This window comes from Papilio machaon, chromosome 5, assembly GCF_912999745.1.
Source record: "Papilio machaon chromosome 5, ilPapMach1.1, whole genome shotgun sequence".
In the NCBI taxonomy this organism is placed as follows: domain Eukaryota; kingdom Metazoa; phylum Arthropoda; class Insecta; order Lepidoptera; family Papilionidae; genus Papilio; species Papilio machaon.
This window is the reverse complement of record NC_059990.1, coordinates 2302236-2317489: the sequence shown is the minus strand read 5'-3', so window position 1 is coordinate 2317489 and position 15254 is coordinate 2302236. Positions and strand designations below refer to the sequence as shown.

The following is a 15254-nucleotide window of genomic DNA, read 5'->3' as shown; positions in this document are numbered from 1 at the left end:
GACCATTATTTTATGGAGTCTATAAGACTAGGACTGGTCCTATAGTCTTATAGACTATACTACAGACTCCATGAGCATTACCAGGCGTCCGGATAAAGCCGGATATAGGTAGGCTTTTTGATTGCGTGTCCGGCCAAAATAAACGGTTTTCCGCCTTTTGTTAGGCTTTTTACATTTGCCAAACGAGAGTGTACCTATTAATACTGAGACAAAATCCTAAATTATATAGGGTGTCCGACTTTTCTACCCAAATTTCCGGCCAAACTGGCTGGTCTGTCCGGCTAGTAGGTTTGGCGACCAGGCAACCTGGCAACCCTAGACTCCATGAACTTCCAGGGTCCAGACCCTAAATAGAAAATTACACTAAGTTCACCAGAAGTACAAAGTATTACAAAAAGATTATTTTTATTATAAAAAGTACTGGTTGGTAATAACCACAAAGTGAATCTCCCACATTGTCAACAATGGAGTGTGATGCTCGACCGTGTCGCGGCAGTATCAAACTGACAGCCGTCCTCTGCGGACCCGGGTTAGGTCATTTGGGCTGTGACAAGAGCGAAAAAAAGTTTTGTTTACACACGTAATATTTATGCAACGAAATGTACCAGAGGTTATTTTTGGCGGGAATAACTGTTTCAAATGTGGAATAATTTACGAGATTTTTTTGTGCTTGTAACAAAAGTGAATTTTATTTGTAAATAAATTGTGACTGATGAGTTTTAATTGTTCGCAATCATAAATATATTATGTGTGATAAACTTTATTTACGAAGTGATAACGACGTCTTTTAATTAAGTGTTCAGGTAAATGTTTAATTAATATTTTTATATGGTTTGCATCTTTTTACATAGTTTGTTTTTTTTTTTTAATTGAAGAGCACGTCAGCATGTCAGCACGGATACGTATGTCTCTGGGCCAAGGGTAACGTGTGACAGTTTCAAATAGAACGGAACCAGTGTCATTCACCTGTTATTTGTTCTACGAATGATTTTTTTAAAGTAATTCCTTGGATGACTTTGAATATAATGAGTCAGTGGTTAAACGTTGGTCTTTACTTCTGGTGACATGGGTTCGGTGCTCGATTTGTATCAATAAACATCATTTTATTACTTGAAAGATTTATTTATACTAATTCTTAAATTAAAATTCAACAAACATGTTGACTTTTCTGCACGTATTTAGTTAAAATAAATAACTTAGAAATAAACACATGCATATACAATCTGTATTTTTTCCCACTTTGAAAGAAGAATGTAATTACGGATATCCGTTTTAGTCAATTGTGAGATCAAGTCTTTGCTAACATCTAAGACAATTTTTACTCTCACTACCATATTTATTGGGTAAAAATACAATTAAAATTACATATTTTTATAACAACGTTAAAAATATTACGTCACACTACTATTGTAAAAAAAAAAAAATCAGTCCAATTGATAACCTCCTTCTTTTTGAAGTCGGCTAAAAAGAAGAACATAGGTAAAGAATAACGACAACGAAATTAAGTCGAATACATCAAGGAAACAATGACAATAACACACGTTCTGCTAAGACTATCTCCATTGGCGCGACTAGGTACGCGGCTTTGGTCGCTATCTACGGTCAATGATATAATAGCAATTGCTGTCGGTCAGAGTCGTGCTAGTTGCGCTAGTGGAAAAGGGGTCTTAAGCCAACTTCGTATCCTTACAATAATCCTTTGTCATTCCAGCAACAGTACAAATGGTAATCCTCGTAGTTACAGATCATCGTATTGTCCCGAACAATGCAGTCGTCACTTGAATCGATTGTTTGTCTTTCTTAATGTTTATTATTATTTTATTGTTGTTTTGTGTAGGAATTTATATTGGATAACTAGGGTGATCATTTTTAAAGATGTTCCAAGCCTGGTAAGGTGAGTATGTTAGCTTAATTATGTTTAGACTTAGATAATTAAAAAAAAATAGAAACCAGGAATCCGTATTCCTTATTTAAATCATCATCTTCAAGACATCGTTTTTGCAAATTGATGATAACAAGATTTGTAAGAGTTAACGTTGGTTATTTATTTTTATTCTCTTTTTTATAAAGGTTTCAATCATTGATTCTATTTAATTACGAGCTTTGCTATTCATCCAATACAAAATATCAGCTATCGAAAGTCTTGAAAAGTAATTATGTAGGTTGTCGATCCCGCTCGTCAATGTTTTCATTTAAACTTGTAATTATCTGCAAACAACCTATTTGGAGGTCTAACGAAATCTCAATTAACGAGGAACATTTTGTTCATTATTTTTTGATTTTTGTTTGCATGATGTTTGGTTTTTAAGAAGGTACTTTAGTAAGTAGTCCATAAGTAAAAAGGAGTTAACCTGCCTTCTCAGATAAAGTTGATCAGAATTAAGTATAACTATAAGAAAAGTGTATATTATCTTAAATTCTGAACGTACAGAATCTTTAAATATCAAAACGTGACAGAAAACGCCATCATAGTTATGGCTTTCTGATGTCGATCGTTTTTCTAAATACCTAGAAATGTAGTGAATAATGCAAACTTATGTAAAGTTGAAGTAAAAACAATTTATCTTTGTCTATTTGTACCTCGCGTACATTGTTAGTGGCAAGTTGATACAACTGTTATTATGTTAAACTAGCGATCGTTCGTGACTTCGTCAGCGCGGAATCAAAAATAGCCTAAGTTACTTCCGCTTACATAAGCTACCTTAGGTCCAAGTCTTGACAAAATAGGTAGCTGTTTCGGAACAAACGCAGCTTTGCGGATAAAAATATTGGATCAATATTGTATATTAAGTTACCCCAAAACTTTATGTTTTTGCGAAATTTAATTTAATTTTAATATATATTACATGAAGACATTCCAATTTTATTAATTGTGTAAATGAGGATTTATCAGGAAAATTACGTAGTGTTTAATTTTTACAGAGTGTTTTTCGATTTATGTGAGTGTATATAGTTATGTATTGACCGTGGGTTTCTGAGACAAAAATCTTTATTTAAAACATAATGTTATCTCTGTTTGGTCAAAGATAATGACAGGGATAACGGTATGTTTTATACAGAGATTTTAGTCTCTGGGGGAGAGATGTTTTCGGGTGTGTGTATATGAGTACTTTCCATTGTAGCTTGTTACGGCTTAACTACTTTTTTAGAGTGGGATGTCATTTGATTTGTGTTCCTTCCAGGAGTGTCATAAGGTATTTGATGCTACAGTTCCTTGAATAGCTAGGCAAAAAATATTGCTTGTGTTTTAAAATGTCTCGCAAGTCAAGACGATGTTACGTTAATTTATGCTACAAGTGATGTTGCTATGACTCAGTATTTAATCTGATGATTGTTTTGCAAAATTAGTGTAACTAATTGTAGTTTAAATACCAACGTAGAAGACAATAAAGTCTAATTGTTGTGTAAAGCGAACACATTTCGTACAATGATTGACTTGCGCTACATTTTTTAAAAGGGACTATGACCTTAAAAGTATTACTTTTGAAACTTAAGCAAATCATTCTAAATAAAGCTTTAAACATTAGGTTTGAAGTTATCTTTTTTGTAGCATGCCAAATGCGAAAAACTATGCGAAAACTATTGCAGTATTATATTCTTAGAGCATCGGTGGCTCAGGGGTTAAACACTTGACTTGCAATCTGCAGGTCTTGGGTTCGAATCCCCCCATGTACCAATGGGTTTTTCGATTTACATATGTACATTTATCCGACGTTCTGGTGAAGGAAAACATCATGATGCAACCTGCACATATCTGATAAGATATGTGTGAAGTCAACCCGCACTTGGCCAGTGTGGTTGACTATGGCCTAGTCACCCCTAACTTGGGGTAGGCTCCGAGCCCCTCAGTGGGGAGTATAGTGAGCTGATGATGATGCTGATTGTATTTTTTAGATTGTAAACTGCTAGATAGCTAGCTAGATTGTTAATTAAACATCGCATTCGATTAAATGTTTTATATAAAAGTAACCAGATTGGTCACGTGCTAATCATGCAGCTTATAAAACATTCAATAGATTCTTTATCAATTTTTTTTTGTCTCACGCATTATTATCATGAGAAAGGAACAATACTTCGTAAAGACAATTACTATGATGACAATTAATTCCTACTGGATTAGTCACATTCTTTCTTCCTATTATAACAAGCCAGTTAACAAATAAGGAAGTTATTTGATTATTATAATATAATGAAAACAATATTTGTACTGCGATTCTTTGATTCGTTTGTAAAAGTTATTACGTCTTTAATAAGAAAGAAGTGTAAAATTACCAGCATTTGCAGTCAAGTTTTCCATTACACGGATATTATAGAGGAATGATTTGTTTGTTTGTTTAATTATTTGCATTGTATATGCTCAGAAACTACTGAACCGATTTAAACAATTATTTCTCTATTAGGAAGCTACACATTTACGCGGGCAACTGCTATCATACTGCAAATCATGTTAGTAAAATTCAAAAACAATATTATATCTGCATATTACAAGTATTTAAAAATAATCTCGTGTTGTGATTATAACAAAGTCAAATTTTCACTATTAATTTTATATTCTCAGATTAACGGTGGTGTGGTTTATGAAAGATGAGTGCTCGTAAACTTGATGTATTGCAATTCTGAGGAAAACGTAGCTTTACCAGATAATATAATGTCTCATCACCAGTTTCCACTGCGGAAACATTTGTATGAAAACATTATTTCATCCCTTGTGAAGGATATAAATGTTTCCAAATGTTTCATGTTGTTGTCAAGGGATATGAGTATCTTTGGTAAATCTGAGATAACAATACTATTGTTTAAGTGAGTTTATTTAGTGAAAATTTATGGTTAGCCGACTCTGAGGCCTTATTAAATACTTACCAGAATAGGATCAGATTTAAGTCGCTAATTTTGTTTTGCAGTCCGAATAAGAAATCGAATTTGACTTTTTCTCAATTTCAATTTGAGATTTGATGCGTGGATGTCAAATTTATTTTGAAGAATCAGTCGAGCTTATTGTTTTTGTCTAGTTCTAAAGAATTATATATCTAATGTAACTTCCGCCTTAGTAATAAATTCTCCTACTTTCGCTGTCTGTTCGCGCCAGTATACCAACAACACTCCTCCACAACGCACCACTCGAGCCACTACTATCGCGATATTGTTTACGAAAAGTGTAGTTTTTTGTTTATAAAAATGAACGAACCGATTTACACCGTACGCACCGATATGAGGAATCGTATGAAATAGTGAAAAAAGTTTTTATTTAAATTGTTTTCGACCAGTTCTCCGAAGTTTATACTTGAATTGGTAAAGTGTTAACTTTCAGTTGTAAGTGTAAGTGATAATAATTCTAAAAGTGTGCAATCAATTAACACAATTAAAAATAATTAACGTTAGTGTTTTGTTATTTTCTGAATTTTTTAAAAATAATATTTTTTATAAATTGTTATGCTTACCCAGTGTGTTGGAAAACTGTCTCCAAGACAGTTATTGTTATTTTCAAGTTATTTTTAATCAAGCATTAAATTGGTTTTTTTTATTTGTGATTGAAACTGTGCTAACGGAATCGTGTTTTCTTTTACACGGAAAAAATGTGATTTGTAAAACATATTTTTTTGCATTTGCTGGGAATTGAAAAAAAATAAATAAAAAGATTACTTTTAAGACAAGTTGAAAGGTACATGGTACGTTTTTAAAATTCATCATCAATTATTAATTTAGTTGAAAACGTAGTACTCGTAAAATTAGCGTAATGTTCGTGTGGTCAAACATCTTCGATATTTAATGAACTAGGTCAGTCTCGAACTGGTACGGTACTGTATGTGTTGTAATTACTAGGAATAGTTGTGTACTTATGAAGTCTATAGCTTTACTTTCAGACATAAATATTTATGACAATTTATAATAAGTACTCCTTCAAATGAAATTATATAAAAAATATTTTGGAACACAGCGGAGAACATGATAACGGCGGCACGATATTTATAATTTTTTTTTTTGGTTTTAACAAGAGTCAATCGAATATTTTGAGATGTCGTTTACGTCATGTCTAATATTGAATTACAATAAGTGATAATTAAATTAATTTGCGCAAATAATCTAAAAAAAAGTAATCTGGCTTTCATCGCCATTTGCTGTTTTTAATATCTTAGGTTCTGTTCCGAGAGACATGATTAAATTTTCTTACGTCACAGTTAAGATGGATTGATACAATTTTCACGTTGGCACGCTGCATTTGTTTTGAGATCAAGGTGAACCAGTTCATAAGTACAATAGCCAAAGACATTTACATTTTGTTACAATAACGTTAATAGATAAGCAGTATAGGGCTGCTTATGTTGTGATTAAGTACACTAACTTGTGTAGATATGTTGTTTTTTAACGGTCGGATTTTGTTTGTACATCCATCATGCATCATATACCATTTAAAAATATAGAATACTAGCTGTCGCCCGCAACTCCGTTCGCACGGCATTAAAAAATCTTAATAAGTAGCCTATGTGTTCTTCCAGACTCTGTTCTATATATAGCTAAATTTCATCAAGATCCGTTGAGCCGTTTCGGAGATATCTTCAAACAAACATCAATCCATCTAAATATTCGCATTTATAATATTAGTATGAAGTAAGATGTTGTAATACGTATGACTTAACAATCCATAAATGGGTTACTATTCAGATTTTAAAAAGAAAAATTATCATCGTTATTTTAGGTGCTAAATATTCAAAGTGTTAGAAGCGGCCTAATATAAAATCTTGTTACAATTGTTGTGCGGTAATAGTTAAAGGTTACACTTGCTGAAACGGTAAAATGTATAGCGTGTTCGAGTCTTTACACACCTTTTCCTTTGTGCTTCACTCAGTACATGATGAATGGCAAATTTTATGGGTACTAGTTTAGATAATGGGTACTAAGTTTGGATAATAGATACCAGTTTGAGAGTTCGCCGAGGTTCAAAACTTTACCTTTAGTTTAATATTCACTGCGTCTCGGAGTTTGAACTTTGACTTGCTCTTGTTCTTAACCTAAATCTTAAAGTTAGTTTATCGAAGCTATTAAATTTTAAAGATTTTTAAGTAGTTTGCTAAATGATAATTTATGAAAAGTTGTTATTCGTTTTGGGTTGTTTTTGTATTTAGCTTATATACGAAAGTTTAATTTTTACATGGTAATATCAAGGATCTTCCTTTTTCATCACCTATGTACTCTATCACTCAAAGATTCCACATTGCATATTATGTAATGTTTTCTAATGGTAATTCAAAATTATAATATTATAATTACAAAGCTATAAGGTTAAAGAAAGGTTCAGAGAAATATAAAAATTATATCAAAACAGCCAATTTTAAAAATATCAATAATTTACTTCCGTAAAGTACTCTCGGATCCAACTTGAACGGCGATTCTTTGAAGTACTTTAGCGCTTGAGTGCGCTGATGAGCAAATCCAATACATAAATACTTTATTTATTTAATTTCTACTATATTGTGTTCTTAAGGGCTACAGTTTTCGATTCAGATGAATATAAATTTCAAAAACATTGCGTTTATGAATTCTAATTGTTTTTTTTTTTTTTAATAAAAAGCTCACGCGCACTATATTTGGTATTGAAATAGTGTAAGTTTAATTTTGATTATCTTTACATTATCTAGAGATTTAATATTGATCGTTAGTTACAATACTAATATGTGCGGACTTTGTGTGCATTCAACTTTTTTTCTATTTATCGGTTATTGTTCTGTGAAAATTCACGATGTTTAAGGAAATTAAGTAGATCGAAGACACCGTTACATTGATATATGTACTTACGGTACTAGAGGGAGCAATTGACTGACTGACTGAGGAACCTAAATTTATCTTGGATACATAAAACTTTCTCGCCTACATCTCAGTATAAGACTATCTTCATTATATTTGCTGTAATCGTATTTTAGTTAAAATATCAACTAATTTATTTTCATCGTAAAATTAAGCATGTAATGGTGCGATCAAGTCACAGCGTCCAACTGCCAACTGTTTCACATCAATGAGGATAGAGCTCTGGTACTTGTTGTGAAATACGTGAATTGATATGTGCCATGCGTGCTGGATCAATTTCTTACTATGATGTCACTTTTTAACGAGATATTTAATATGTCTTTTGTTATTCAGCATTAAGTTTTATTATTTATGCGATCAGTACATGGTGTAATACGACAGTGATTTTGACTGTAATACCATCTTACAAAAAAAATTGTAAAATTCAAAACATCTCTCAACAAATTTAATTGACAGTGTTTAAGAAAAATCACTTGAAAATTGGCCTGGAATTATTAAACAAAAGTACTTAATGAAAGTACATTTAAAAGGTTTTCCTCAAATATTTTTTTTTTTCAAATATTTCGATTCCGTTCAAGATCAAGATGAACCCATTTCTGAACATTTCACACTTTCTATAAAAAATTTTGAAAATAAATACGCAAGTAAGTCCTGTCCTTTTTTTTTTTTTTTTTTTTTTTTTTTTAAAGTCAGGAAATGCGTTTACGCACGCCTACGCCGGGCTGTGCAATGGCGTAGGGAGTGTGGGACTCGCCGGCCACAGAAGGTGACCGGAATACCCACTAAAACCTGACTGCCCTCTAACGCATTATGGCGGGCGCCACGGGAACGCTTTAGCTTTCTTCCGTGGCCCCGCCTGCGTTATCGCCCTGAAGGGGCCTCCCTCTCACGCATGGTTTGTGGGGAGAAGTACGGCGGCGAAACCCCGCCTCCTTCTCCCCACTCTCCTGCGTCTGAGCGGGGGCGCGAGGGGATTATCCTCGCGCTCTCGCTCCCTTTCCTCCTTCTGCGAAATTACAATTTCGCAGAAGGAGGAAACCGCCTCCCATGACCCCTCACTGCCCAGCATGGCGCGAATTACGCCTGGGAGTGAGAGGTCATCACCAATCGCCGCTACCAGAGTGCGGCGCTCTTCGGACCACGCTGTACATACCTGAAGGGTGTGTTGCGCGGTGTCCTCATCAGCGCCGCACTCGTGGCACGACGTCGTCTCTTCTCTTTGTATTCGGCAAAGGTACCGCCCGAAGCAGCCATGACCTGTAAGGATCTGTGAAAGTCTGTAATTTATCGCGCCGTGGCGCCTCCCGCACCAGTCCGAGAGCTGTGGGCGTATGGCCTCTATGGTGCGGGCGCCGTATTTGGCGTCCGCTAGGCCAGCAGCCCACAGCTCTATGGTCATTCGCTTTCTCTCCGCCCGGGACCGGGCGAGCTCCTCTGGAGCCGGGGCTTCGCCTCGAGCTCTCTGCTCGGCCCGCTCCCGGTACGCTTCGGCCAGCACACCCGCTTCTATCTCCCACGGGGGAGTGCCGGCCAAAGCGCAGGCCGCTGCATGGCCAACCGTGCGGTAGGCCATGCATGCGCGCACCGCAACGATGCGCTGCGGCCTGCGGAGGAGGGCCCTGTTTGGCGCGTCAAGGGCTTCTGCCCATATCGGTGCGCCGTACAGGGCCATACTGCGAACGACCATGGCGTACAGTCGTCTGACCTGCACGCCCGGACCTCTCAGGTTCGGGAGGAGCCTGGCGAGGGCGGAAGCCGCGCCGACGAGTCGGGGGGTTAGCGTCCGGAAGTGATCTCCGAAACGCCAACCCCCATCGAGGATAAGGCCAAGATATTTGATCCGGGCGTTAACCTCGACCTCGTCCCCGTTGATCCGGAGGGTCGCTCCTGCGGGCACTCTCCACCTCGGCCCTTTGAAGCAAAGGGCCTCGGTTTTGTGGAGTGCCACGCGGAGTCCGAGCGCCTCGATCCTCCGGACCAATAGGGTGGCCCCGGCTTCCGCCCTCCTCTTGACCTTCCTCCAGGTGGTGTCCCGGACGGCTATCATCGTGTCATCCGCGTAGCAAATGACAGCCATCCGGGGCAGCACCTCCCCGCGGATGGCCCAGTCAAAGCCGATGTTCCACAGCAGGGGTCCTAGGACGGACCCCTGAGGAACACCGGAGGCCATCCGCCGCTCCTCTCTTCCCTCCCTCCCCATGTAGGACACTACCCGCTCTCGCAGGTAGTGTCCCACAATCCTCCGGAGATAGAGGGGCAGTTCATGGTACCGAAGTGCCTCCTCTATTACTCCGAAGGGGAGGGAGCCGAAGGCGTTGGCGATGTCAAGTGACACCGCCATCGCTCCCTGTCCCCTCTCGGCCGCATCCTTCGAGAACCTTTTCAGGGCGGTCAGGGCGTCCAGAGTGGATCGCCCGGACCGGAACCCGAACTGGTTCTCGGAGAGCTGCGGCCCTTCCGTCTCCAGATGCTGGATGATCCGGGAAGCCAATACCCTTTCGAGCAGCTTCCCGGCCTCATCCAGCATCACGAGCGGCCGGTGGCCGGAAGGAGAGTCGACGGGGCGACCCTCCTTCCTCAGCAACACCAGTCGCCCCTCCTTCCACACCCCGGGGAAACGCCCCTCCGCCAGACAGTCGTTAAACAGTGTGCGTAGGCGCTCCCCGAGGTGTTCCAGCGCAATGTGCAATACCTTGCCAGGCACTCCGTCTGGCCCCGGGGCCTTGCGGGTCCCTCTGAGCCGGCCCGCCGCCCTGGCCATTTCCTCCTTCGTTATCGGGGGTGGGGCGAGAGCGGCAGATCGGTTCAACGGCTCGATGTCCGCCGGCATGTCTCTTGTCATGCGCGGTGGTACAAAAGGGGGCTATCCGGGAACAGCCCTTCGACCACCGCGCTAAGGACCGCCGGCTCCATCGTTTCCGTGGGGGGCGCCACCTTCAGCTTCGCCCGCACCATGCGGTATGGGCGCCCCCACGGGTCTGCGTCTAGGGTCGCCAAGAACTCCGCATAGGCAGAGTCCTTGGCGGCCTTGATCGCACTGGAGAACGCCTTCTTTGCCGAGCTCAGCTCGGTGTAAAGGCGCTCCAGCTCTTCCTCTGTTCTGTTCCGCCGTCTGCGGCACCGGGTGAATGCCCGTCGGGCGGCGTTACTGGCGGAGCGCAGGGCGGCTAGGTCCTGCGACCACCAGTACACACCTTTCCGGGGCGCGAAACCACGTCGCGCCCTGGGCATTCCGGCGTTGCAGACGGCGGTCAGATCACGGCGAAATCTCACCGCCCTCTCGTCGACCCCCACCGTTTGGGGGGGTTCCTCCGCCCATGCCCGGACGATGGCGGCTTCTTCCGCCAGGTCAGGGTCGAGGCGCGAGAGTTGCCACTTTGGGAAGCCCTGGGCGCCTCGCTGTCCTGTCGCCGCCGTCCGGGCTTGTGACTCCTGGGGCGCGGTGGAGACCCTGAACCGGATGTACAGATGATCGGACAGGGTCTCCACCTCCTCAAGGACACGCCAACACGATATGCGTGCACCGATGCCGGGGGTCGCGAACGTGACGTCCACGACTGATCCCCCTTGTCGGCGCACGCACGTGTTGGCGTTGCCTTGGTTCTCCGGAACTAAGCCGATCATGGCGGCCCAGTCCCGGAGAAGCGCCCCTTTCAGGTCAGTGATGGAGGACCCCCACGCTGCGCACTTAGCGTTGAGGTCCCCCATCACGATGACCTGGGCCGGTGATGCTCTCTGCACAACCGGCTCTAGGCCATCTAGGAACCTCTCGAATTGCCGGAGGTTCCTGTTTGGGGAGAAGTAGACTCCTATGAGTACTACTTCTCCCCAGTTCACCGCCACGTAGCCCGCTCCTCGCTCCCTGAGGGAGAGGGGTTGTGGGCTCGAAGGCGGCACCACTATGGCGACTAATCCCTCTGTGTCCCCGAACCAACTGGGTTGGGGGGGGACAAAGTAGGGTTCAGCCACGACCGCAACAGCAATTCTCCACTCTGCCAGGCACTGCATGAGCAGGTCCTGTGCCCGGGCACAGTGGTTGGTGTTCGTCTGTAGTAGGTCGAAATGCAGGTGTCTTGGCATTAAAATATCTGCATTTCTTCCTCTTCAGCCATACGGCTGCCGTGCGGTTGGGGCTGAGTGCGAGGCACTCTGCTCGACGACGGGGCTTTGCCCTTCACCGACGGGGGTGTGCACTTGGCACCCCCCATCACATGTGAGTGTGGGCGCCCCGTCGTTGCACACACGGTGCATTTGCAGGGGGCCTCGCACTCTGCCGACTTATGCCCTTCACTGCCGCAGCGGAAGCAGAGACGCCCGTTCTCTGCCTCCGCTGGGCATAGCGCGCGAGTGTGGCCCAGCATCATGCATTTGTAGCATCTCAATGGCTGGGCCTCCACTGCTTTGACGGTGGCCATCGTCCATCCGATGGCCACTCGTCCCGCCTTAACGACTGCCTTAGCGGCAGTCGCTGGGCACTTGACCAGGGCGGAGCCGCCGCCCCAGAAGCTCGGTCTGATGTTCCCTACTTTCATGGAGCTGGGGGGACACCCGCCGACCGATGCCAGTTGGGCCGCCACTTCCTCAGTGGTCACCGTGTCATCCAGACCGGTGATCCTGAGGAAGTAAGTCCTGTCCTACCCTAATTTAACAGACGACCTTATTTAAAGAAGCATGACGTCACGTGCGTGGCCCCCAATGGAGAATTCGTCCAAGTTGCTTTCTTCACGACGCTACGAAGCGAGCTGACCAGAATTAATAATTACAACACGTAAGGTATCAAAACGAGCAATGTACGTGATCACTTTCTACGTAAATTCAACTTATGTAATGTTGCGCAACGATTGTGATGGTCGACCTAAATGCTTGAGTTGTAGTAGAGTGTAACAAACTCAAAAAAAATGATGAACTCAAAAAAAATTGAAGGTGATTTATAGAATTTTACATAAATATATCATGCGTTTTATATGGCGAGTAGCATTTAACCGTAACTTCATGAATTAAAAAAAAAAACAAGAAATAAATATAGCCTATGTATGTTAGCCGGGGATGGTGACGCCTACAAATATTTCCTTTCCTTACAAATAAATAATAATTTGTTGTCATCTCTTACCATTTTTCAGACGGATGGTGGAAAAACATATTCCCGATAGTAAATTGATAGAAATCACTTGGTCCGGAGATAAAGTATTGTAGGAACTGTATTCTATTAACGTTATTGTATACAGATACATTGTAAAGCGGAAATGAAAGCGCTGTGACACGGAGAGGGACACATTGGTATAGATGAGCTTCATTTGTGATACGGAAATAGGAAATCTGCCAGTGCGTATCTAATGGATCAATCGAGTCCCTACAATTATTCTTTCTTTTCTATAATATGTTTTTTTTTTTAAATAAAACAACTAATTTATAGGTTTTTTATACTTAATAAGAAGTAGATAATCGCATGCTTTGGTAGGCATTAGGGAAGGGAATTCCAGCAGAAGACTGCCCATGACGATGATGATGATGACTCCCTTTTTTAGTTTTATTTACGTACTAGCTGTCACCGCGACTCCGTCCGCATTGAGTTAAAAAAAACATAATCAGTAGCCTAAGCCAAATTTCATCGAGGTCCATTGAGCCATTCTGAAGATACCTTCTAACAATCATCCATCCGTCCAAACATTCGCATTTATAATATGAGTAAGATTTTTTCGTTAATGATTTTAGTTTTTACGAATTCGAATAAACATTTTAATTTATTATTTGCTACGTTAGATGTATTCTATGTATTATAATTGACACATTTAATCGTAGTTTTTTCTTATCATTTACCTTCATTTATTAATAACGATTAGGATTATTTAATATAGTTATCGTTTCCTACGATATTCAACTGTCTTAATCTTGATACTGTATTAAATATTCAGTGCGGTGGAGACTCCGCCGCGCGCCGGTGTTCCTATAATTTTAATAGCGTGCGGTGAGTAAACTTAACATGTGATTAACTTAGAACTTAGTTGTTTACTTAAGCTAAAGCTAATAAGACATTTTGTCAACCATGACCTGGATACAGACATCTTAATTTCATCGTATCAGGGTCACTGTTTTAAGGGTCTCTAGAAATATACTTACATCGCTGTCGTTATCCATTGCGTTTTTATAACTTCGACTGTTTTGTAGTATACCTACAAATGATGTATTGTACAAAACTGCGTAACATACAGTTTAAGACTGAATAAAACTTCTACATGAAAAATGCTACATCGTCACATAAATTGATCAAATTTATCAATATTGTTAGTAACATAAGAGTTTATGGACATTGAAATTACTAATTTAACTTTACTGTATTTCCATGGCTTTTTATAATTCTTCAAAACATATCCTAAAAGCATCAATTTTGTAGGACTTGGATTATTATTTAAGGATACGCAATATTGACAGTCGTATATGTATAAAGTAAAAAAGCTTTTAGAACGTTATTGAGTTTTAGATCTTTTGGTGCCTTCGAAATTCGAATCGGATTTAAATATTCCCTCGTCTGTTTTCATTCGTCTTTTAAATAGTATTTATTGTTGGATTTTAATAATTATCAATCGTGATTTTTAGTTACTAAAATTAATGTTAGTAAAAAGAACATAATAGAAAATGGTCTTCAGTATCTTTCACCAAACAAAGGCAAGAATGGTGAAACTGTGTCCCGTAAATTTTATTTCTCTGTACAAAAATTCGTTTTTAATAAAATCTTTCTTTGATTTATAATTCCACTAAATTTCAAATATTACTTTCATTGTAAGAATGTAAAAACAGACTTCAATTAATATGTCACTCCGTTCGGTTTATTCAAATGTTAAAGATTATGTTTATGGCTGTTTTAATATTGGTTATCTAACTTATTATAAAGAAATTTATGACAACAATTTCGGTGATATGAATATACTGATAACAGTTTGTACCTGGTTTTACGATTATATGTTACAGTTTAAAGATATAGTCGGCGTTATCACAACAGATTATGATAATTTCTTTATTTTACATCTTATAATATTATTGAGATATCAAACAGTTTTGTGATTATAATAAATAGTGTAAAATGTGATAATCTGAAGTCAGTAATTGAACATAATGGTATTTAATTTTTTTAATTTATTTACGTCAAAAAAATTATGCATACCTATATCATATTTAAAAGAATGGAATAATGCGATTTAATACAAAGAAGAATTAAAAAATAGGGACCATTTCTAGAGCTAACTTGGCATAGGATTTAATAGTTTTAAAGTATACAGGAACAATATTTAATTAATACAAGTAAATATTGTTTTCATATCAACTTTTTTTTTTAATTTATTTGGAACAACTATCGACTACATAATAGATATATGTCTATAATATAACACATACAATGTAATTATGTACCCAACATCGTTGTTCACAACTACAGTAACTAAAAAGAAAGGAAAGAAACA

At 39.7% G+C, this 15254-nt stretch overlaps 2 protein-coding genes across 5 annotated transcripts in view; one reads left to right on the top strand and one right to left on the bottom strand.

Annotated features, from left to right (window-relative positions):
* Positions 1-668: 668 nt before the first annotated feature.
* The window catches only part of LOC106715700 (venom dipeptidyl peptidase 4), a 31611-nt gene continuing 17025 nt past the window's right edge, over positions 669-15254 (top strand). Inside the window, exon 1 of one of the 4 annotated variants that reach the window (XM_045678147.1) lies at positions 669-803. The gene's annotated coding sequence lies outside the window, so the exon portion shown is untranslated. Of the gene's footprint in view, positions 804-5107; positions 5290-5639; positions 5660-13697; positions 13766-15254 lie in introns of those variants that run through there. The other 3 variants (XM_045678149.1, XM_045678148.1, XM_045678146.1) reach the window with 3 other exon arrangements.
* LOC123721014 lies at positions 10639-11895 on the bottom strand. The gene has a single exon (XM_045678007.1). The coding sequence runs from the start codon at positions 11878-11880 to the stop codon at positions 10639-10641; it is 1242 nt and encodes a 413-aa protein (XP_045533963.1). The 5' UTR covers positions 11881-11895.

Bases quoted from the DNA above. Each gene is read 5' to 3' on its own strand.
- LOC123721014 (XM_045678007.1), bottom strand. From the start codon at position 11,880: ATGCCAAGACACCTGCATTTCGACCTACTACAGACGAACACCAACCAC.